This window comes from Myxine glutinosa, chromosome 8, assembly GCF_964187855.1.
Source record: "Myxine glutinosa chromosome 8, kmMyxGlut1.1, whole genome shotgun sequence".
In the NCBI taxonomy this organism is placed as follows: Eukaryota; Metazoa; Chordata; class Myxini; order Myxiniformes; family Myxinidae; genus Myxine; species Myxine glutinosa.
In genome coordinates, this window is record NC_136268.1 from 49,310,790 (window position 1) to 49,335,983 (window position 25,194).

General features: G+C 49.0%; 1 protein-coding gene across 3 annotated transcripts in view; it reads left to right on the forward strand.

Annotated features, from left to right (window-relative positions):
- The window catches only part of RNASEH2B (ribonuclease H2 subunit B), a 105,514-nt gene that overhangs the window by 31,313 nt on the left and 49,007 nt on the right, over positions 1-25,194 (forward strand). For all 3 annotated transcript variants that reach the window (XM_078783258.1, XM_068124431.2, XM_068124432.2), the window contains one exon: positions 20,329-20,436. In XM_078783258.1, the coding sequence (XP_078639384.1) occupies positions 20,329-20,436 (108 nt within the window). The remainder of the gene's footprint in view (positions 1-20,328; positions 20,437-25,194) is intronic.

The following is a 25,194-nucleotide window of genomic DNA, read 5'->3' on the forward strand; positions in this document are numbered from 1 at the left end:
TAGCCACAGAAGTGTTGGCGAAGACCTGCCAATTTAACGGTTGGGAAAAATTTAATTGAGGTAATTTTGTACCACACATGCATGATGCACAGGTGCCCCATCCTGCTGGAAATATATCTCATAGGCTTGTTCATATTGTTCAAGTTCAGGTGTATAAAAAACTATAAATACATGGTATATACAAATCTTGTATAAGCAGCTAAAACCGTGTCCTGGGACTTGTGACTCACCCTGTATATATTGTTACAGACACGACTTTGATGTTAAGGTGGGCCGAGCGGAATGGCCGTCGTGTCCGCACAAATTACCCGATTATACTCGACGTTGACGGAGCCGCGCTACGCTGGATCAATAAAGGAAAAGAAGACACCCGGCTGGATTATAATGACAGACACCAACGTTTCGATTCTCAATTATATTCGTACGGAAAGGTTAGATTACAGGGGCTAGAGGTATATCGCAGGAAGACAGGCACTTAGACACACTCTTATATTAACCCCGGACAGACGACAGGTAAACGGGACAAGGCTGACTCACACGGGGGTTGATGGCAGGAAAAGGCAGATAGCGATGGCTCAAGGTGCACTCTTGGCTCAAAGCAGGGTACAGTCCGGTCCAAAGATGCGGGGAGGTCACAGCGCTCGGAGGTAACGTTCTTTCCCAGGCGGGTTCGCTTCCTCTCAGCGATCGCAGGCAACGTTCTTTCTCAGGCGGGGCGCCTCTGACTCAGCGCGCGCAGGTACTTCTTTCTCCAGCTGGGGGCGCATCTCACGTCACGTCCGCTAAGTCGCCACGTATATCCGGCGGGGAGTGACACGCCCTCGGCTCGTTAGCTCCGCCCCAGATGGAATCGGTCCGCCCTTCTGATTGGGTGCGGGGGGTTACCAGGCTCCGCCCTTGAGGAGGAGCTGACAGCCAGCCCCTCCGTGGTAACCCCGTGGAGCGCGTGGTCAATGGCGCTAATCGAGCCGGTGTGAGGACGCATCCTCCCCCGCGCCGCCGCCATCTCCTCTGTTGTTGTTGTAATTGTTGGGGAAGAAGATGGAAGGAGGTATGGGAAAGGTCCTAAACTCACTACTGGTGCCATATAATCACATTCTGGTGCAACGAAGAGTCATAATTAATGGAAACGAGGCCTTAACTGACATAGATTAAGAATAACTAGCAAGATGTCCGAAAGTTGTCTACGTGTGGTGCGGTGGACCTGGGCACGACATTTAATGGGGGAATAAGGGGAAGGTCGGCTCTACTGATTGTTGTTTACAGACAATGGGACTAGGGAATGGGGGATTGGGGATAGTTGGGGAGTATTGGGGAAAATAGGGGAATATTTACAAGCGGATATGGAGGCCAAATTCCATATTCGCAACATTGCACCCTTCTCTACCCTCGGGGCGTCCCGACCCGATAAATTTTTACCTACTTTAGTGTGGCACGCAATGTAGTTCCCTCTACTATTAACTCTACCCTGAGTGCGACAGTTTTACAGATATTCACAAATGAGTAAATATGTCCCCCTGCGACGTTGCACCCTTCTCCTCACAGAAACACACCCACAGGATAACCGAATCCGGAAAGAATTCGCAAACTAAACATACAGCCGGTAGGGAGCATTATTTACACGACTACGCTGCTATTTACACTACGATCCAGGACCTGTTTTTGGAGGAACACATGCAGATGTTATGCATAGAGAGAGCGCGCTTGCCAGCATCGATACACCAACCCACGAGTGCTCTGTGGCCGACGGCCTTTAATAACGTGCAGAGCACCCTTTCCCAGCATCAAAAGCACCACCCCACCACACAGTCAGCACCATCCGGTGCAGTCACCATTGTTCATGGGAATAAAAATAAATTCGACAACCCCTAACCCTGCAGGTGTCTCTTGCTCTTCGTGTGGCCTTCAGTGGTGTTAACTATTAGTGGTTCACCTGTATGGCATAGGTGCCACGTTGACCCATAGGTCCATCAACGGGTGGTGCTTGGCCGCAAACGAACTGCGGTCCATTGTGGGTGGCCACAAACATTGCGGTCCATATGGTGTATCGATCCAGGCAGCCAACAGCGAAAGTGCAGGCCCACAACTGCGTAGCCAGCACCTCTCTCTCCTCTCTCTCTACCCCAAAGCCAGATCCTCGGAGGCGGGAGACAAAAGAAGCAGACAAGTGAGTAAGGTGGTAAGGGCGCAAAAGTGCACGCAATATAAGGTAATGCACACTGGGGGCACATGGGAACCAGGTGAGACAGGTACGTTCCTACCGTACGCTCCCCCCCCCCCCCCCCCCCCCCCCACCAGGTAACCTACATGGCCCCTCCCTTACCCCTTACTGTATCCACACAACACAACACTACCCATAAACATCTACTTTACAAATCAACAAACATCCCTACTGTCTTCCCCGTTCCTCCCATAAACCAAATTCGTCTTCTCTCCCTCCTAACCAATCAAATTTGCCATTTTCAACTCAACATCATAATTTGCCATCTCCAACTCAACATCATAATTTGCCATTACCAATTCATCATCAGTCCCTCCTAGGGAGGGAGAGATGGAATCACCCCAATGTCTCATCCACGTCGTGATGCGTCTCACAATCCACACAGCAATTCCATTTCCTGCAACAAAACAAAGAAAACACAGGTGTGGAGTCATCATCATCACCACAGGTAAGTGGCTGCGTATGGTGCGACAGGTTCATCAATCCTAACTATCTCCTAAATGACTTTAACAACTTTACACTACCCGGGGTCTTTCTCCGGCCAAACCATTGGCCCTCTTACACTATGGGTTCTAAAAACCAATTCCCATTGGCCAAACTGCGGTGCTCTTCAATTTGGGGTCTCACTCCCCCGATTCATCTCCCGGTGCCCTCGCACAATTTCTGGGCTGTGGCGTGTACCTCTCCCAGTGGGTCTACCCACCTGCACACCTCCACCACTGCAGTTGCCTCCGAGCTTACCTGCTCCTCACCCTAATCTAACTACCTGGGGAAGGCCCTCTGGCTCTCTCCCCACTCGGTGCCCTCTCTGGCACTGGGCTACCCGGGTCCGTCCTCCGGATCCTCGGGCCCCATCCACAACTCTACCGGCTCCCAGAGCCCACCTGCGGCCTCACCTGGCCGACATCCTCACAGTGGTGGAGTGCCCAACCAACTACACACACTAACAGGCTACACGCCCAGCCATTTCCACAACACTAATGCACCCATCCACAACACCATTCTGCCACCGCACCACAAATGCCAATATCCAACCACAATTTACCTGTACCCTCTACCTAACACTTACACTACCCGCCCCGGGTACTCGTGAAAGGGGTCCACTCTTCCCCCATCCACACCTTCGCACCATGCACACCACTCCGTACCACTTACTCCAACTCTCTCCACACACCTGTACCTGCACACCTGTGCTCTCACACCTGGTGCCACCTGCACCCTTCTCTCCCCAAGCGCATTCGCGCTGATCCACAACACTCACTACTCATACACGGCTCCACACACCTGTCCAGTTGCACACCTGTGCAATCACACCTGTTCAATTCTCACACACACGGCATCATCTCAGCTAACTACTCCCTTCTGAAACTTGCGCTTCCCAGTCGTCCCTTTAAACTATTGCGCTCCCTCGTCATTATCATCCACACTAAACTACCTGCGTCCCCACTACAGGTATCAGTCACTAACTAAACTTAACGTCACCTAATGTCATCTTCTCTAGATCCCTACACACTATCCTAACCCACCCGGGCTAGTTTTCACTGCCATACACCCCATAAGCTATAGCTCCTTTGCCCCCTTGGGCAGGGTGGCAGGGATGCCACTCTTACCCACCGGGCACATCGCTCCTCAATCCCCCCAGTCCTCTGGCACTAATGAGCCCCCCTTATTCAGAGGTACTGGGTCCCGCCTCGGCATCTAAAGCCGAGGCAATCCACGGGGGCGCCTGCTCGCCGGTGTAAGGTCTTATCCGGTCGGCGTGGACGATCCGAGGGAGGGCTCGTGGCCCCATTTTGATCTTAATGACCACGTCACAGATTTGCGACAGGACGACTCCTGGGCCTTGCCAGGGGAAGGTGAGTTTTGGGCACCTTCCCTTCTGCCTCCGGGGATTAAAGAACCAAATCTTCATCCCCGGAGTGTATTGACTCCCCTGGCTCCGGTCGTCGTACCTGCGCTTCATCTTTTCCCCCGCCAGATGGAGTTGGCGGCGGGCGAAGGCATGGACTAGCTCCATGCCTTCCTCTAGGTGACGTGCGTACCCCTCCCTCGGCGGGTTAACCACTGTGTCTGGCACGGGACCGCATAGCAAGTCGGCGGGAGCCCGTAACTCCCGCCCATACATAAGCAACGCTGGACTGCATGCGGTGGCCCCGTGCTGGCTGGTTCGGTAGGCCATGAGCAAGTAAGGGAGATGTTCGTCCCAGTCATCCTGACGGGTGGCGGTGAACAGTGCCAGTTGTTGGATTAGAGTTCGATTGAATCTTTCCACCATCCCGTCAGATTGAGGCCTTAAAGGCGTTGTTCTGGTTTTCCGAATTGACAGGAGACTGCACACATCTTTTAGCAATTTGCTCTCAAAATTTCGTCCCTGGTCGGTGTGCAACTCCTGTGGAATCCCATGCCGGCACACAAATCCTTCCACGAAGGCCTGCGCTACCACCCCTGCTTCTTGGTTGGGGAGGGCGTAGGCCTCCGGCCACTTGGTGAAATAGTCCATTACAACGAGGATATACTTATTACCTTGGCGGGTGCGGGGCAGCGGTCCTAGAATATCCATAGCCACCCGCTCAAGGGGGGCCCCCACCTGATGTAATTGAAGGGGGGCCCTCATCCTCCGTGCTGGTCCCTTTTTGGCAGAACAGGCGTCGCATCTCCGACACCAGTCCTGTACGTCGCGCCCCATATTCACCCAATAGAACCTCCGGCGGACCCGAGATATTGTCTTTGTCCTGCCCAAATGGCCGCCGGAGCGGGTACCATGCACCTGTTGCAATATGACGTTCTTGAATTTGTCAGGGACTATCACCAGCCAGGAAGTTCGATCAGAGGGAACCTCCACCCACTTGCGATACAAGATGTTGCCTTTCAATTCCAGGGTCTGCCACTGAGCCCAATATGCCTTTGTTTGTGCCCCGAGGGGGGTGACCTCTTCCCCCTTTGGTCTTTGCCCCAATTTGACCCAATTGAACACTGGCCCCAGGACAGGATCCTCCTGCTGGGCCGTGCTCCATGCCAAAGTTCCGAATTCCTCATCTGCAGTTAGTGGCAAAATTGGCCCTCTCACCCGGGTTGCCCGGACAACGAGGGTCGGGTCCGAATCGCCCAATTGTTCCCTCTCCTCGTGTCTCGCACAAAATTTGCAGTTTTCTCCCAGACAAGGACGCCGAGAGAGTGCGTCCGCATTACCATGGGCCTTCCCGGCCCTATGGGCCACATCAAAATCGTACTGCTGCAACTTTTCCAACCACCTTGCAATTTGGCCCTCCGGTTCCTTGAACCGAAGGAGCCATTGCAAGGAGGAATGGTCAGTTCTAACCAAAAATTTCCGCCCGTACAAGTACGGGTGGAAATGGTTCATGGCAGCCAGCATAGCCAATAACTCTTTGCGAGTGACGCAATAATTTCTCTCGGGCCTACTTAAGGCCCGACTATAATAACCAATCACTCTCTCCACGCCCTCCTGTGTCTGAGACAAAACTGCGCCCAATCCTTCCTGGCTCGCATCCGTGTCCAGGGTAAATGTCCCGTCACTAGTGGGGTAAGCTAGAAGGGGTGCGGATGTTAGACACCCCTTCAATTTTTGGAAGGCCTCGTGGCACTCCCGTGTCCAATTAAATTGCGTCCCCTTCTCCGTAAGCCGGTGGAGGGGACGGGCCAACTCCGCAAATTTCGCCACAAAGCGCCGGTAGTAGGAGCAGAGTCCCAAAAATCCCCGCACCTCTTTGATGGTACGTGGTGCGGGCCACTCCTCTACCGCTTTAATTTTGTCTGGGTCTGTTTTTACCCCCTCGCGGCCAATCACGTGACCTAGATAGGCCACCTCTCTTGCAAACAAAGTGCACTTACTCGGGTTCAGCTTCAACCCTGCCTGTCTGAGGCACCCGAACACCTGGTCCAAATTAGCTACTGCCTGGGGGAACGTTTGGGCATGTACCAGGACGTCATCCAGGTACACCAGGCATGACTGCCATGGCATGCCGCCTAGTACATGCTCCATCAATCTTTCAAAGGTGGCGGGGGCGTTACACAAACCAAACGGCATCACAGTAAACTGATACAGTCCCTTACCTGTGGAAAATGCCGTTTTCTCCTTCCCTGCCCTATCCATCTCCACCTGCCAATACCCACTCTTGAGGTCCAAAGTTGTGAACCAATTTGAGCCCGCAACGGCATCGAGGGTGTCATCAATCCTTGGCAGGGGATATGAGTCCTTGAGTGTCACGTTGTTTAGCTGGCGATAGTCCACGCAGAACCGCGTGGTCCCATCCTTCTTTTTGACCAGCACAACAGGTGACATCCAAGGACTTCCCGAGGGCTCGATCACACCTGCGTCGAGCATTTTTTCAACCTGCTCGTCAGCTTCCGCCCTCTTGCTCCAAGGGAGCCGTCGGGCGGCCTGACGAATAGGCCGGGCCTCACCGGTGTGGATCTGATGTTTCACCAGGCCCGTACGTCCAATATCCTCGGTGGACAGGGAGAAGAGGTCCAAATGGGACCCAACCAGTTTGTGTAAGGCCTCCCTCTGGGTACCTCCCAACTCTATGCTGCTACGATTTACCATCTCGCAAATGGGATCGGGCCAATTCCTACTTGTTATTGAAGGCTCCCCCCGGGGTCGGCTCGGCTGGACGTTCTCGCCCCTCACTGTCGCGACTTCCTCAACGGGGGTGCAGCCAGCTACCCTCGTGCCCCTTACTATAGTGCGTGGTTCTGTACTCATATTTATTACTCGGACGGCCACTACCGGTCCGTCCGTTTTTACAAGGGTGCGGCCCACGATTAAACCCGGTATGGACTGCGCTGCCACCGGTTCGACCAGGCCGCAGGACTCCTGCCATGTTGGGCGAGCTGCCCATCGGGCCGGCACTATCGCCTCGGCCCTTGGGGGGATGGTCACGGCCTCGGAAGCCTCCAGCTCCGCTCTCTCGGCCGTGCTCACTCCCCCTAACGGCAGCTCTTCTACTCCCACCTGCAGGATCCCCCGGCACAAGTCGATTTTACAACCGCTGGCAGTCAACAGGTCCAACCCTATTAAACATGGGTCGCACACCTCCGCCACCCAAACATCTATCTCCCTCCTTACCGACCCTAACTTGAGGGTCACAGAACCACGCCCTATGATCGGGGCCGTTACCCCGGTAGCAAGCTGCAAACTATAATTTTGCAGGCGCTGGATCTTATCCCAGCCACCTGCGCTCGAATCAAGGACCACAGGGCTGATGATCGTGGCGCTAGCTCCTGTGTCCACTACGGCGTCTACCCCCACGCCGGCAATTTTGCATCTAATTGTCAGGCTACCGGTTCCAATTTGGCCACAATAAATGACCTGTCGCGTCAATGAGGGCTCTCCTCCATCCTCTGCTGCCGAACACCGCCCTACGTGCCCGACACCTTCTAGTTTCCCGGGGTCTGGCGGGGGGGTGTCTGGGGTCGGCTAACCCGCTCCCCCCTGGGCGGAGTTGAGGACCTCAACTGCCGGGGATCATCCCGGCGCGCGTTTCGACAGTGCCGCGCCAGGTGACCCAGGCGGTTGCAGGTATAGCACCTCACCTGGTAAGGTGCTTGCCTCCGGAATTCCAAATTCCCCCCCCTGTAGGTCCGAATTGGATTACCCGCTCGTGGTCCACCGCGGGCCACCTCCGGGGCCGCCTGCCATGGTCCAGGTCCTGCCAGGCGCTGGTCCACCAGCCTCCGGACCATGCCCGCCAGGTCAGGACCCACGTCGGGGGCGGGCCCCCTAAGGGGTCCGCCCTCCATCGGGGGTCCCATCTGGCGGACCGCCATTGCGAGACGCTCGCCCCCCCGGGCCAGGGGCCTCGCTGCTTCCCAACGGGCCGCAGCGTCAGCCGCCTGGCTCAGAGTCTGCGGGCGCCACATGGCGAGCTGTTGCCGGAGCTCAATATCCGGGAGGGCCTGGATAAAATGGTCCAGCGCCAGGCTTTCCCGGGAATCCGCTGCCATGCTAGCATGTGCGATCCCCACTGCGCGGCGAATGTCGTGGACAAGTTCCCCGATGGCTTCCTGGGGCTTGCGCTTTCGCAGCGCGAGCTGAGCTTTAACAAGCTCGCTCTGCTGTTCTATTCCAAATCGATTAATTAGGGCGTCGCGGAGGGCTGGCAGGGTGAGAGCACCCGCTGGTAATGCCGTCAGCACCTCCGCCGCCGCGCCGCGCAATGCGGCCACCAGGTGTACTCCACCTTCGTCCTCACCCCAACCGTTACCCTTACACACACAGTCGAACTGCGCCAGGTACGCGCGTAGATCACTCTTGCCGTCATACGGCGCGAGTGGGACCTTGTGGGACCACCTCGTATGCGAGTCGTTGCCCGCCGGCCGGACCCCGTGCGTCGCCCCTTGCGGGGTCAGCGCGGGGCCGAACCGGCCGGGCCCCCACAGTACATTACCCCCAAGGGACTCTCGTGCCTCCCCGGTCCCTCCAACAACTACCCCTGTTGGTGTCGATGCATGGGTCACACCTCCGCAACCCGCTACCCATTCCATACTCCCACAACCTTGCTCACCCACACCTCGCACCTCTCGTTCCATACCCTCCGGACCAGCCATACACCTCACTCGTGGCCTCTCACGAACTTCCGGGTCTATCTCGACCCCCAAGCTTATTAAATCACCTGGCGCATCATACGCACGACCATATTGGTCACCACTTACACCGGGTCCTCTTTCTCTTCGCTTCTCCTCCATCACCTGCGAATCCCTCATCCGGTTAATGAGCACATCATCACGATCCGAACACAGACTTTGGACCAATTCTTTTACTTCCTCCTTTATCTCTTTCTTATCCTCTCTCCGTCGCTTCTTAATTTCGCTCACCCCTTCTTCCACTTCTTCTAATTTTTGCTTCATCTCCTTCATCTCTTCGTGCGCCCCTTTAAGTTCTTCCTCTAACTCCACTTTATTTTTTTCTATGTGCTCCCGCACCTCCCGCTCTTTAACCTCCATTACCTCTACCACCTTGTCCATTTTCCTCGTCAGGTCCTCATGTACCGTCTGACACTCTTTTTTAATTACCCCTACGTCCTTTTTCATCTCCTTCTGTGTCGATTTTAAACCCTCTATTACCGCTGTGTTCTTCTTTACCTGGTCCCCCAACTCCTTTTGTCCCACTGTCAGTTGTTCTACTCCCAGCGTCAACTCCTCTATACCACCTTGCAATTTTACAGTCCCCTTTCTCACCTCTTTCTCCATGCGCTCCTTACAGTGCCTCACCTCCTCGCGCACTCCTCCGACCTCCTCACTCACTCCTCTTCTGATCTCCTCTCCCATCACTTGCATCTCCTGCCCAGATGCCACCCTCATCTGCTCCATTTCCTCCCTGTGAGCATCCAGTTTGGCTTCTACCCCCATTCTGACCCCCTCTATCTGCTGCCCCATTTGGTTAACTTCCCTTTCCGCTTGGTCCCTCATGTCCCTCAATTTGCCTTCCATGGTGTTTTCTAACCCCTCTAACCCTTTTTGCATCCCTTCCATTTGATTCTCTTGAGCGGCCATTCTGTTTTCTACCCCCATTAACCCATGTTTCACCCCTTCTATCCCATTGTCTAACCCCTCTAATTTCTTGTCTAATCCCTCACCGGTACCCCTCGCTTCGTCCCTCATTACCCACAATTGCTCACCCTGAGCATCCATCCGGTTCCCCATTACCCCCATTTGGCCCTCCAATCGCTCACCCAATCGCTCATTATCAGCCCTCATTTCCTCCCTCATTTTCTCGCTATTCTGGGCCATAAGGGCCTTCATTTGTATGAAAAAAAGGCCCCAATCCATCGGGGGCGCTGCCACGGTCGCGGGCGTGGACGCCGTGGCCATCTGCGAGGCGCCATTTTGCGCGCCCGCTACTTCGTGCGTGACGGCGCTATTTTGCGAACCTGCTACCCTCACTGCTTCGCTCTCCTCGCGTCCCTCAATTTGGTCCTGGACCGACCCTGCTTCACTCTCCCCTACCGGACCCCAGCCGTCTTGATCCGCCATAGCGCGACTTGCAAAATTCGAGTTTCGTAAAACAAATCCAAATTTTTTTTATTTTTTTTCGTTATAATTTCGGCGAGCGCAGTAACCGCGGGACCGCGCTCCGGATCGATTTTGTCGAGCGCCGTACGCGCTCCGGCTCGATTTTGTCGAGCGCCGTACGCGCTCCGGCTCGATTTTCCCTCCCAAAATTTGGGCCTAACTAATTTAGTCCCGGGTCCGAATCTCACTCCTCGACACCAATTGTTACAGACACGACTTTGATGTTAAGGTGGGCCGAGCGGAATGGCCGTCGTGTCCGCACAAATTACCCGATTATACTCGACGTTGACGGAGCCGCGCTACGCTGGATCAATAAAGGAAAAGAAGACACCCGGCTGGATTATAATGACAGACACCAACGTTTCGATTCTCAATTATATTCGTACGGAAAGGTTAGATTACAGGGGCTAGAGGTATATCACAGGAAGACAGGCACTTAGACACACTCTTATATTAACCCCGGACAGACGACAGGTAAACGGGACAAGGCTGACTCACACGGGGGTTGATGGCAGGAAAAGGCAGATAGCGATGGCTCAAGGTGCACTCTTGGCTCAAAGCAGGGTACAGTCCGGTCCAAAGATGCGGGGAGGTCACAGCGCTCGGAGGTAACGTTCTTTCCCAGGCGGGTTCGCTTCCTCTCAGCGATCGCAGGCAACGTTCTTTCTCAGGCGGGGCGCCTCTGACTCAGCGCGCGCAGGTACTTCTTTCTCCAGCTGGGGGCGCATCTCACGTCACGTCCGCTAAGTCGCCACGTATATCCGGCGGGGAGTGACACGCCCTCGGCTCGTTAGCTCCGCCCCAGATGGAATCGGTCCGCCCTTCTGATTGGGTGCGGGGGGTTACCAGGCTCCGCCCTTGAGGAGGAGCTGACAGCCAGCCCCTCCGTGGTAACCCCGTGGAGCGCGTGGTCAATGGCGCTAATCGAGCCGGTGTGAGGACACATCCTCCCCCGCGCCGCCGCCATCTCCTCTGTTGTTGTAATTGTTGGGGAAGAAGATGGAAGGAGGTATGGGAAAGGTCCTAAACTCACTACTGGTGCCATATAATCACATTCTGGTGCAACGAAGAGTCATAATTAATGGAAACGAGGCCTTAACTGACATAGATTAAGAATAACTAGCAAGATGTCCGAAAGTTGTCTACGTGTGGTGCGGTGGACCTGGGCACGACATTTAATGGGGGAATAAGGGGAAGGTCGGCTCTACTGATTGTTGTTTACAGACAATGGGACTAGGGAATGGGGGATTGGGGATAGTTGGGGAGTATTGGGGAAAATAGGGGAATATTTACAAGCGGATATGGAGGCCAAATTCCATATTCGCAACAATATGTTCAAGTAGGTACCCTATATATGAGAAGTAAATTTAACAGATATTAACTGGGACCAAACCCAAAAATATCCACAGTATGAAGTTGAAAAATAAAGACGAGTTCAACAGCTTTCCAGAACACACATTGCAATACATGAAGCCCTGTGCCTTAATTATTTGATAGCTTGTACTTCATGGTTCATAAATAAATGTGGGACTCGACCCAAGTTGAAGTAATACTACGGAGATTTGAGACTAAGCACAAGTGATTTATTGACATCTCTGTACTCCGAGTGTCAGTGGCGCCATCTAGTGGTGGGATGGGAGGCCAACCCACAGTGTTTATCTGCGCTTTATCCTCTAAAATTAAATGTTGAATATCAAGCAAGGAAGCAGCACGTACCATTTTAAAGTCTATTGTATGACTCGTCCATGGTTAGAATTTAAGTGCCAACCTGCCAAACTCGGAGTAGACACTGACCACAATGTCAATAAGTCTGGGAAACAAATCTCTTGGGTACTTTTCTCAATTAGATGGACATATATATATATATATATATATATATATATATATATATATATATATATATATATATATATATATATATATATATATATACGTATATATATATATATATATAATTGTATTTTTTGTTCAGATTTCTCTTTGATGCTATTATTACAATCACACAATGGCCATGGCCAGCATGACACATTATTGAATGAAGGATGTGTCCTGCTGATGTGAACTTTAAGTGTAATTGGCCAAGGGCCACACTCGGAGCATAATTGAAAGGAAATGAATGCGACAAAACATCTCAGCAGGCCACTGGCTCCTTTGAGTTCATTAATTCGCTCATTATAAACATCTTGGAAACAACACGTTCTGAGCCCTGTTTGGTGGAGTGAACGCGAAAACATGCCAAGGTAGTGCAGTTGTGTGTACGTTTAAATACTGCTTGTTTATGTTGAATTTAAAGATAAAGTGCAAATGCATTAACAACGGTCGTTGCCGAGCACATTCGTCACCTGATTTGTTCCATTTGTTTGTTGATAAAATGAGATACTTGGAAATGGAGGAGCATGAATATTATTATTTATTGTATTTTGACAAATAAATTACTCGTTAAATTAAGATTAATTAATTTTTAAATTAAATTAAATTTATATAAAAATTGTCGTTGATCTACCCAAAATACCCCATAATGATGAAGTGAAAATATGTTTTTAGAAATTTTTACAAATCTATAGAAAGTGAAATGCAGAAACATCTCATTTAAACAAGTATTCAGCCCACGGAATTAATACTTCGTAAAAAGAAGCACCTTTGGCAGTGCTTTGCACATCTGGATTTGGGGAGTTTCTCCCATTCTTCCTTGCAGATTTCCTCAAGCTCTGTAAAGTTGGATGTGGAGTGTTGGTGAACAACCATCTTCAAGTCTTTCCACAGATTCTCCATGGATTCAAGTCTGGGCTTTGGTTGGGTCACTTAAGGACTTTCACATTCTTGTTCTGAAGCCATTTCAGTGTTGCTTTGGAGGTATGCTTGGGGTCATTGTCCTGTTGAAATGTAAATCTTAGCCGCAGTCTCGGCGTGGAGCGCATGGTCTTTTACACTCTGAAGCAGGTTCTCCTCAAGGATTTGCCTGTATTTGCCTCCATTCATTGTACCCTCTATCCTTGCTGTCCATGCGCTCACGCTTTCGAAGCTAAGTAATTTTTTCACAATTGTGTTTTTGTCGAGACTGTATCTATCTTTCGGTGTGTGTACCTATAGCGTGTCTTTAGGAAAATTTTCGGTGTTAATTTTTCGTACATGCATACACAATCGTCGGTTAATGCGTGTCGAGTATTCTGAGGCCTAGTACTAGTAGGCTTAGGCCACCGTCTCCGACCTTGTGGTTTTGTTTTCTCTCAGCGGTTCGTCGAATGCGCTGCAATTTCTTTCGTTCTCTGTTTCGTCCCAGTCGTTCACCCCATACCTCCTTGTTTAATATCTCTACTCAAAAAAAAAAAACCCCAAAAAATATTTCCTTCTCAGTTCTTATTCTTTTATTTGTTGTTCTTATTTGTTCGTTCGTTCTTCGTTCATGTTGTTCGTGATCACGTGGTTCGAAATGTTTAATCTCTCCCCTGAACAACTGTTTTCTGTCATATATTATAACACCTTTTTCTTCTTCTCCTACAAAAGGATGCTTTCGTCTTGCTCACTAAATATATTCATTCCAAAAAAAAAAAATAATACCATCTCTTACAGTTCCTCTTTTCTACATTCCCGAAACTCTCCAGCACTCCACCCATCCTTCAGCGTCCTCAAACGTATTTTTGACTCGAAGGTCTCAAGAAACTCATTTTGCAAGAAATGTTCGTTTCCCATGAATCGTACACTTTTCAAAATCCAATCTCACCCCTCCCCTCCAAAACTTCCCCATCACCCCTCCCCTCCAAAACTTCCCCATCACCCCTCCCCTCCAAATCTACCCCCTTACCCCTCCCCTCCAAATCTTCCCCATCACCCATCTCTTTCAAATATTCCCCATCACCCATCCCCTCCAAAACTTCCCCATCACCCCTCCCCTCCAAATCTACCCCCTTGCCCCTCCCCTCCAAATCTTCCCCATCACCCATCCCTTTCAAATCTCCCCCCTTGCCCCTTCCCTCCCATCCCTCCTAAACTCCCCCCACACCCCTCCCCTCCGAGACTCTCCCTCGCTCCTCCCCTCCTAGACTCCCCTCTCACCCCTCCTCAAAGCATCCTCCCTGCTTCGTCCCCCTTCCAACTTTCACCTTCATCTCCCCCAACCTTCTGCCTCGCTCTTCCCCCTCCTCAAATAACACCTCACTGTGCCTCACCCAATCTCCATCAAACCTTTTGTCCACCCCATTCTTCCCTTTCTCCAAGCTATTCTGAAATCTCTGAAATCTCTGACACACCTTCAACAGCTCTCCCTACCTCTTCCTCCTCTTCCACATCTTACCCTACCCCTCCCCCCCCCCCCCCTGTTCTGTATCCGATGCTCCCCCTTCCTCTTCATTAACGGTATGGACCTCAAACATCCGGGGCCTTCGCTCAAACTTGACTGATCTCTCCATACAGGTTGCTTCTGACAAACCAGATGTTATCTGCTCAACAGAAACTTTCCTCCTTCATGATGTCTCTGATGCCTTGGTATCTCTCCCAGGTTACTCCCTCCTCCGGTATGATAGACCTGAGCCTCGTCCTGGAAGTGGGGTTGCTATCTTTATAAAAAAACTCTCTTCCTCACTCGCCCTCCACTGCCCTCTCTCCACCTCACCCCCAGGAATACCTTTGGCTACGGCTTCCCCTTCGCTCCCACCTTTTGTTCATATGTGTGTTGTACCGTCCACCAAACAGCGATGACTCCATCTACATCTCGCTGTCTGATAATAGGGACCAACTTCTATCTACCCATCCCAACTCTCTCTTCCTCATATGTGGTGATTTCAATTGTCACCATGCCAGTTGGCTGGGTGTGGGTACCTCTCACCAGCCATGGCTCTTCAGCAAAGGACTTCTGCGACTCACTGGGACTGACACAATCTGTCAATTTCCCGACCCGGATCTCAGTCAACGGAGCATCTTCTCTTCTGGACTTGGTTATGACTAACTTCCCTGAAAATGTCTGCTGCTCTTCTTCTGCTCCAATCGGCTCATCTGATCATGTGCTTGTTAAAGTGGACATCTCTCTGACCATTCTCAGAGAGCCTCCTCAGCGTCGACGAGTCTGGCATTTCACTCAGGCCAACTGGCACGGTCTTCAAGCAGCCATCAATCATCTGGACTGGTCTCCCATCTCTTCCGCCTCTGACATCAACTCATCCTGGGAATTCTTTCAAAGTAAATTGCTCTCTCTCATGCACAGATTTATCCCATCTCGTCTTCAGTTGTCATACCCTTCCTCCCGTCCATGGTACACGGAATCTTGTGGTGAGGCTGTTGCCCAGAAACAACTTGCTTTCCTCTCCTCGAAAGCAAATCCAACGGAAGGAAATCTCATTTCCTTTCACAAAGCCCGAAACAAGTGTGTGTCCACCCTCAGGAGAGCCAGGAAACAATATCTCTCCGTTCTCAAGACCGAACTCTCTTATCTGTCTCCCTCTTCCAAATCCTGGTGGCGTCTGGTCAAATCTGTTTCTGGTGTTTGTTCCCCCTCCATCCCCTCCCTTACCTCAAACGGTTACACAGCTGACTCCTCACGTGAAAAAGCTGAATGCCTCAACTCTGTGTTTGCCTCTAAATCTTGTGTCCCAAACCCATCCCTCTCTGTACCCACCGTACCCAGTCGTGCCCAGCTGCTCCTGGACTCTGTGTCCTTTCCTCCTGACAAGGTGGAAAAGTTTCTGTCAACCCTCGACTCTGATTCTGCAACTGGTCCTGACGGCATCAGCCCACGGGTCCTAAAATCATGTTCTTCCGCTCTTTCACTCCCTCTTTCTGTTCTCTTCACCCTCTCGCTTGCTCAAGGTCATCTGCCATCTGCTTGGAAATCAGCCAACATCACCGCTTTGCACAAAAAAGGTGCAAAAACAGATCCTAGCAACTACAGACCAATCGGCCTTCTCCCAATTATCAGCAAAGTCATGGAATCCATCATTGCTTCAGATATGAAATCTTTCCTCTTCTCCAATGGCTTGATCTCTGACCATCAATTTGGTTTCAGACCTGGTCACTCTACTCTGGACATGCTGCTTCTGCTTTCTCAACAATGGATGGAGGTCCTTAACGCCAAACAGGAAATTAGAGCTGTCTCCCTTGACATTTCACGTGCCTTCGATACGGTCTGGCACCCCGCTCTGCTCACCAAACTCTCCTCCTTTGGTATCCATGGAAATCTCCACACATGGCTGGCGGACTTCCTCTCTGGTCGTAGTCAACGTGTGGCCCTGAATGGGTTTCTCTCATCTCCTCTTCCTGTTCAGGCTGGAGTTCCCCAAGGCAGTGTTCTGGGCCCTGTGCTTTTTCTGGTCTTCATCAATGATCTCTCTGACTCTCTTGAAAATCCTCTCTATCTCTTTGCTGACGACTCTACTCTCTGTCGCTCCATTCCTCATCCCTCAGATCGGCAGTCTGCAGCCTCCTCACTCTCTGCAGACCTGGACAAAATCACAGACTGGGCAAACAAATGGAACAGGTCTTTCAATCCTGACAAATCTCGCACTCTTACGATGTCTCTCCGAAAAGACCGACTGGACAACCCTCCCATCCACTTTCTGAATAATCCTCTCCAATAAGTTCTGTCACTCAATCTTTTGGGTCTCAATATCTGCCATGATATTTCCTGGGAAAACCACATTTCAAATCTGGCCTCCAAAGCCAGTCGCCGACTGGGCATCCTCCGTCGTGCGAAGTCCTTCCTTGGTACACCTGAGCTCCTCACCACTTACAAGGCTTTCATCTGCAGCTCTATGGAATACTGCTCTCCCCTCTGGTCTGGTGCTCCTGCCTCACACCTAGCTCGTCTTCACGCTGTTGAAACCAAAGCGTTCAGAATCATTGGAATCTCCCACGATTAAGCTAACTCCAAGGGCCTTTCACTCACTCACCGCAGGCAGGTTGGTGGTCTTTCCGTCTTCTACCGTCTCCTCTCCGGCCTTGCCTCCCCCCCCCCCCCAGCTCTCTCTGGGCTCTGTCCCCCAAATATTCCTACAGGTTGCACAAGATCTGCCTGCAACCCTCTTATGGTTAAACTGCCAAAATCAAGACTCTCTGCTCACCTTCACTCCTTCATTCGTCTTTTCTCCCGCCTCTGGAACAAACTCCCTCATGCTCTTCAATCCCACTCCACCCTCCAGGTCTTTAAAACAGCTGTTCACCACCATCTCCTATGCTCCCCCATCCAAAACCTTGATCTTTTCTACCCCCGCTAATTTCGGTCCCCTTGTGTTTTATACCTCTCCCCCCCCCCCCCCTTCCCACGCCTCCTCCCCCCAAGCCCTCTCCCTCCCATGCTTCTCCCTGCTCTCAAATGTTGTGTTTGTGTGCTTCCCCTTCTCTCCCCATCTTGTCTTCCGCTCCCTCTTTTTATATATTTTGTTTGTCTGGTTGATTTGTTTGTGAAATAAATGTTAGCGCTTTCACGAGCCTCGATTCAGTATACAAAACCAAAAAAAAAAAAAAAAGTCTCACAGTCCCTGCCACTGAAAAGCATCCCTATAGCATGATACTGCCTCCACCATGCTTCATGGAAGGGATGGTGTTAGGTGGGTAATGAGCTGTGCTCGGTTTCCACCAGACCTAGCACTTTGCATTCAGGCCAAAGAGTTCAATGTTCGTCTCATTAGACCACAGAATATTTTGCCTCATGCTCTTGAGTCTTTCACGTGCCTTTTTGAAAACTCCAGGCGTGCTGTCATGTGCCTTTTTCTCTGGAGTGGCTTCCGTCAGGCCACTCTCCCATAAAGCCTACATTTGTGAAGTGCTGCCGAGACTGTTGTTCTTCTGGCAGGTTCTCCCATCTCAGCCAATGAACTCTGTAGTTGTGTCGGAGTGGTTATGGGGTTATTGGTCACCTCCTTAACCAAGGTCCTTCTTGCCCGGTTTCTGCGTTTGGTTGGACGGTCAGCTCTAGAAAGAGTCTGGGTAATTCTTTTTTTTTTTTTGTATACTTGGTCGAGGCTCGTATAAAACCTAAAACATAGAACATGTAATAAAGGGAGCGGGAGACAAGAGGGGGAGAGAGAGGGAAGCACAACAACAGTAGGGAACAGGGACATCGGGACGTGTGGAAGGGAGAGAATTGGGGTGGGGGACATGGGATAAACAAGATGGACACTACAGGGGATTTCAGGAAAGTAAACAGGGAATTTGAAGGAGGTGGATTTGGGGTGGATTAACAGGGGTAGAAAAGATCAAGGTTTTGGATGGGGATGAACAGAATAAGGAATTGATTTTTTTTAAAGACACTAAAAAGGGGGTTATAATTGGGAGGATTTGAAGGAGAAATAAAGGGACTGGGGAGAAAACAAAAGGGCTGAAGGTAGTAGGGAGAAAAGACAATAAAAAAGCCGTTTTTTTTTTCTTTCTCAAACTAGGAAAATGTAGGCCTCAAAAACCTGGCACGAAAAGTCCGACGAAAAAAGACGAAAGTAGTGACAGAAGTAGTTCCATATTTCCATTTACTTTTATTTTTTTGGATACAGAATCGAGACTCGTGTAAGAGCTAACACGTTAAACATGAAAGCATGCACAGACACATAAAACATGCAATGAAGGGAGTGGGATTTTCTTATGATCGAGTTCACTGTGCTGTTGGGAACTTTCAACACTAGAAATAGTTTCAGACCCTTCCCCATATCTATGCCTCATTACAATTTCTCTCGGATCTATCAACGGATAGTTCCTTGGACTTCATGTTGGAGTTTCTGCTCTCACATGCACTGTCAAACTTTGGGACCTCATATGGAAAGATGTGTTTCCTATTTAATTGGCCACATGTGAACTCCACTCAAGTTGCAAAGACATCTCAAGGATGATCAAAATTAATTTGATGCAACTGAGCTCAATTTGGAGTGTCATAGCAAAAGGCTTGAATACTTATTGACTCAAGACATTTCAGCTTTTAATTTTTAATTGATTTGTAAAAGAAATCCAAATAATAAATTCCACTTTGCGGTATTATGTGTATGGTGACAATGGGGTATTATGTGCAGATCAGTGACAAAAAATCTCAACAAATCCATTTTAAATTCAGGCTGTAACACACTCAATGTGAAAAAGTCAAGGGGTGTTAATACTTTCTGAAGGCCCTGGGCATGCATACATACATGCATACGTACATACACACCTTTTCCAGTAATGCTTTTCGTTCACCTGTAAGGAATCATCCTTCACTTTGTTAGCCCGTCCCCTGTGAAGCGGGAGACTGGGTTTTGCAATCGTGTGTGTGTGTGTGTGTGTGTGTGTGTGTGTGTGTGTGTGTGTGTGTGTGTGTGTGTGTGTGTGTGTGTGTGTGTGTGTGTGTGTGTGTGTGTGTGTGTGTGTGTGTGTGCTGTAACTTTGTTACCATTTGAGCTTTTGTCATCAAATTTTCAACAAAGGTTTATTATGAGAATATGGAGAAGACAAATTAATAATTTTGTCAAAAAGTCAAAGGTCAGCGTCGCATAAAATCATCAATTTTCATCCAATTGACCTTAAATTTAAGGAATCTGCATATTGGGTCACTGAAGCCTATTGTTTTAGAAGTCAAAATGTCAAGGTCCCCTAGTTTAGCTGTTTTCGTCATGGTTAGCATACAGAACAGGAATACAAAGCTGATGCGGATGGGCTTTGCATTTTCAGATGCTTTCTATTTTCTATTAATTTTTTTTTTTGTTTTGCTTCTTCCTGGATCCATGTTAACCTTTTAATGCAGCACAAGCAATGTTGAAATGAATGAATGAATGCTTTGCACCCTTCTGCTTTTTAAGTTCTAGACGTGAATATTGTTTTTTTTATACATTATATATTTGTTTTTTGCTTGCACTTGCTCTGTTGCTCATGTTTGGTTTTTATATTTGCTTAAATATGTCCAGCACTATTTTGTCTTGCAGGCCAAAGTTGTGTTACAGGTGTAGAACTCTTGGATTGGGAAAAAGGCTTATTAGGACTGCTGAGCCATGATTAAAAGTTAATGTTTGGTCGCATTTGATTATTTGATTCTGGCTAAGTTCAGTGCAATGTTGTCACACTAAATATTTTTGGAAATGCTGGAGAAATGAGAAACTCTCGTGAATGTGTAATTAACGGTTGTCTCTTCACAGGGAAAGGGGCTGTGTTCCTGTTTGGTCAAAATGGACGAAGGATCTTTGAGGTGAAATCTTTTTCTGAAAAATGCCATTCGTGGTTCATTGGTGACAGAGTCCAGGAAGGTGAGGGTAATTATTTTTCTTGTTTTGCATTTGCAGTGAAATATAAAGGTAATGCCTCAAGGAAGAGGGTAAATGACAGATCTGTTAAAGGTTGGGCATCCAGGCAGTACACGCTTGGAGAGTTTTTGGATTCTAATTGCACTGACTTCTCAAAGTGAAGGCAAGTGGGTAAACGAAACATTAAGCCTCGTCTCCTCCCCGGTTATTTTTGCTGACAACCCCTGATAAACTATCGTGTTGTGTGCCATGGTAATTTTACCTGTGGGGTTGAAGCTTTCGGTCTTTAGAGATATTTTTCAAATTTTGGGGTTATACCATGCTTTACATTTGTGGAATATTATCAATAACTTTCATGATCTGTGTTTATTTCATATTTTTGTGATGTTATGTATACACAACACACAACACAACCGGCATTTTAATGCCATTTTCCCTGCTAGAGCGGGGGTTAGCCTTATGTATGTATATGTATATTATGTACATTGTTAAGTGTGGAAAATCGTGCAGGAATTTGCATTGTTAAGTGCAGGAATTTAATTCCTGTTTCTTAAAAATTGTAGATGAGTTAATCTCCAATGCACTTCTACATATACTTGCATACACGTACATACGCATATATACTTACGCTCACATCCAGGGTCTGCGTAGCAGGCACGTAAGACATCGGCCATTATAAAGCTCGCAGTGTTAAGTGTGGAAAATTTCTGAGGAGATTCGTTGGCTCAATAGCGCAGTGGGCTGTCACCGCGTGAGTGATGGAGGTCCCTGGTTTGAGTCCTGGGTTGAGTCAGAATTTTTCACACTAGCCCCACGCAGAATTTAATTCCTGTTTATTAAAAATTATTTAAAATGTATATGTATGTAATTGTCATGTGACCGAGACATTGCAGACCCCAAATGCAATGTGATAGCTTTTGGGCATCTATTCTGACCCCGACGCAACAGATGTCGCCTCCAGGTAACTCCGAGAGGATGGCAGGTCTTTAAGAGACCACGATTTCCATTCGCCCCAGAACTTCCCGCTGGGTCCCATGCCCAGAGTCTAGTTACCATACGAAAAACGCTCGAGTATGAGCGGGTATTGTGCCATTGATTATGTAACTAATCTTAACTTGTTGGCCTAGTGGGACCTCTAGTTATGTAACCGTTTCCAGCGTTTACCAAGCCCAACTAACCCATGGTTATCCTTTGCTGCAATTATAACTGACAGAATAAATCAGGACACAGTTTCTTAAGAAAATGGCTTTTCATGGCAGTAAGTAGAAAATGGCAAGTATTTATAAGAAGACACAGTGGCACATATATTACAGGTATGAGGCATGTTTAGCACGTGGACATTCCTCTTATCCCCTACATGACAAATCCGCCCTCAGAATCTTAACAGTGAACTCTTCAGTAGCTGGTGCCACATGAATCCGAGGAAGAGGGTCAAGAGACTGGAAGAGAAGGATAAATGCTGGATTGTGTGCCGTGCACATGCATACATTGCACCGGCTTGGTGGAGCTGGCACTGCCAGTTGCCTGGTGTCTGGACTCTTCGCTGCCGTCATATGGCATAAATTCTCTATGTAAATGTGTACCGTGTAGCGCCACCTGATGGTGTTGGCAGAGGGTATTACAATTCCCTTTTTTACATGGGCAACACTGAGGTTAAAACACTCTTCGCATGGGTAAATTAATTTTGGCAAACAGGACGACGAATTCATCCATCAGCGAAGCGACGGGTAGACTCCACTAGTAGGAGATAAAGTGGGAGAGAAAGAGAGAAAAGGAAAAAAAAAATGAAAAGCAGGAGAACAAAAGAAAGAAGAATAGACGAATGGAGAGAAGGCAGGGATGAAAGCCGGTCAGACGAGGGTTTGCACTATTGGAGTTTGCAATAGGCTTGAGAGGGGCTGGTGTCTCAGAACACTCACTCTCTCAGAGCTATCCTTCCCCCTCATAGCTGATTGGTGTTCCAGTACTCTGACCCATGGTGACACCTGGTGAATGGTCCTTACAGCTCTAGCGCGTTGGTTATGCTGGGTGATTGATTGGATCAAGGTGTCAGCAAACTGGTCTGAGGTGGTTGCATATGTTGTGGATGCTGTGTGAACGGCAGCTTGCGAGTTAGAACAATTCAGCGGAAGGACTGCAACTGGTGTATAGTATGTGAGAAATGAATGTGGAGAGCGTGTGAAATACAAAGAAGTGCACATAGGATTTCTAACTAAACAATCAAAATGCATATCTGCTCACATGACTACAGTATATACTTAAAAGCCAAACAGAATACTAAGATATAACTACCTTTATTCTATGTGTAGGTGCTTTGTTTTTCCCCGGGGCCTCACAACCGTCATAATATATATAATTCTCACATGACTTTGATGTTGCAGACCACAAATGTCACGCATGTCAAGGCTCGAGTCACGAACAGCCGAGCGGTGAGGCGAGTTAATCTTGGGTGAAGTGCTTAATTTATTTACCCAATGAAAAATGCTCAATTTAAGACAGTTGCAAAAACCCGCAACAGTTCACACTTCTTGCTGCGAAAACAACACGCCTAAAATGACACTTGCTTTTCGTAATTATTCGACTCGACACACAAGCGAACCGAGGAAGCATCCACACACTGCCAGGATGCCAATGTTTATAATTTGTTATGTCGAAACCCCACACCGTCTGGGGTTGGTTTAATAGTTAAGGTGAATGGCTTACGATATTAGGGTCTTGCGTTTGAGTCCATGTCATGCCGTTGAAATAACATCAGGTGGGTTGACTCGGCCTGTCATCCTTCCGTCGTCGGCAAAATTAATACCAGCTTACGAAGGTAATAAGCCATTTGAGTATCCTGCGTCGGAGTGGCGACCAATCCTGGATTGTACTTCTTAACCAATGAAACTACCTCAGCAGCCCTATGTGCCTCACAACATGAAAGGAATTGTTATTGTTTATACCCCACATAGTAATGTTACTATTAATAAAGAAACAGAATAGGCCACAAATTGAGTCCGGCGTAAAGTCGACACCAGCACACCACAAACGCTGACCCGCTATGTACCCCAGGGGAGGGAAAGGATGCAAATCAATAAATGAAAATGCGATGGTATCAAAAGAAAATGGGGAAAAGGAATGAAGGAAATGGTGTTCTAACAAGAGACCTGACAGCCCTCAGGCTTTGTGACAGATGGGTGTTTGGCTCAAAGAGCACGACCAAGATCATGAGTCCATCAGGCATCCAGAAAGCAAGATCGGAGCATGCGGATGTCCAGAAAATGACATCAGACTTTCAACGAACACGTCCTAGACAAGAGCCTCTCTCTGTTTGTCTGTCTCCCTGTCTGCCTCACTCAGTCTTCTCAATCTCCTCCTCTCTTGTGTGCAATGGGTTGCCATTTTATGAGCTCGCTCCAGCACTTCCACAGAACAATGCCCCAAGGGCATTTACAAATGTCTGGCCACAGCAGCAAAGCCCATGGTCGTCATCCACACTGACTCCAGGACCCACCAGTCACAAGGCGAAAGGTCCAAATCTTGCCTCCCACACATGGACGGCTTTGCACAGACAGACCGTCACCACATGCCGAGAAGGGAGCGGTACATACAAGGTTTGGGGGGGGGTGTGCTTTTTTAACGTGTGGGGATTCTATCTGTCAGGATATTAAGTGTCAGCATCGCCTTCATCCAAGGATCCGTAATCGTCATCCTGTTTAGTGTTGAAGACTTTCATCGCAACACATTCAAGCACGCTTGCAGTGATCAAGTCAGCATGTCCGATGGAGATGATGGGTAAGTGTTCAGTGATGAATCCAGGTTTCCCCTTGAAAGGCATGATGTCTGTGCATCGGTGTACTGAAAAGCAACGATTGATATGCCCTCTCTGTGTCCAGGAAGCCGTACATTTTGGATGTGGAATTGTGGAAGTGTCATGATGTGGGGTTGTATTGCTGAAACCTTTCATTAAAAAAACTTGATCCATATCCATGGCAATATGATGGCAGATTGATACATTGACGAGATCTTACAGCAACAGGTATTACCTACCCTTCAACAACATGGTCCAGGAATCATGTTTATGCATGATAATGCTCCTGCTCCAACAGGGCCATTTGAACAAGGAACATTATTGTCAGTGCCAATGTTAATGTCATGATACCCTGGCCTACTATTTCGCTAGATTTCAATTCAGTTGAACATCTCTGAGATATTATTGATCAAGGAGTTCATTGTCAGGTCAGGTCAGGCCAGATCAAATCTGTGACTTGTTACAGGTATCATGTAAACCTTTACGAACCTGTTTCATGGTTGGGTTGTTGGCAACTAAACCGTCCCTCCCACCGGGGTTCCTGGTGAGGAGGATGTATGGATATGGACACCCAGCAGGATTAAAAACAAAACCTGTCAAAGGGTGGAAGAGCTCCTCGTGAATCAACGACCATCCATATCTTGCGCACAACTGAGTGCCTTTATTATAGTCAAAGCTGGGGAGATGGCACTTGTGTCTTAACAACGGTAGCAAGGATGAGGGTCTTGATGCATTTGGCTACAAGTGTTTTAGAGAAAAAGTTGTTAAAAATACCAAGCATGACCAGGCAAACGGCTTGCCTCCAATGTCTGCTGCAGCGCAGTACCATAATTTGAGAGTACACTATCAGGTACAGGAGTGGATGGGGAAAGCTGGACATCTGCAGCCTGGGGGATGGGGATGGAAAAACATTGAGGTCATCTAACGCCAGCGAAAACAGACCTGCCATAAGCACCAAAAGAACTGCTCCG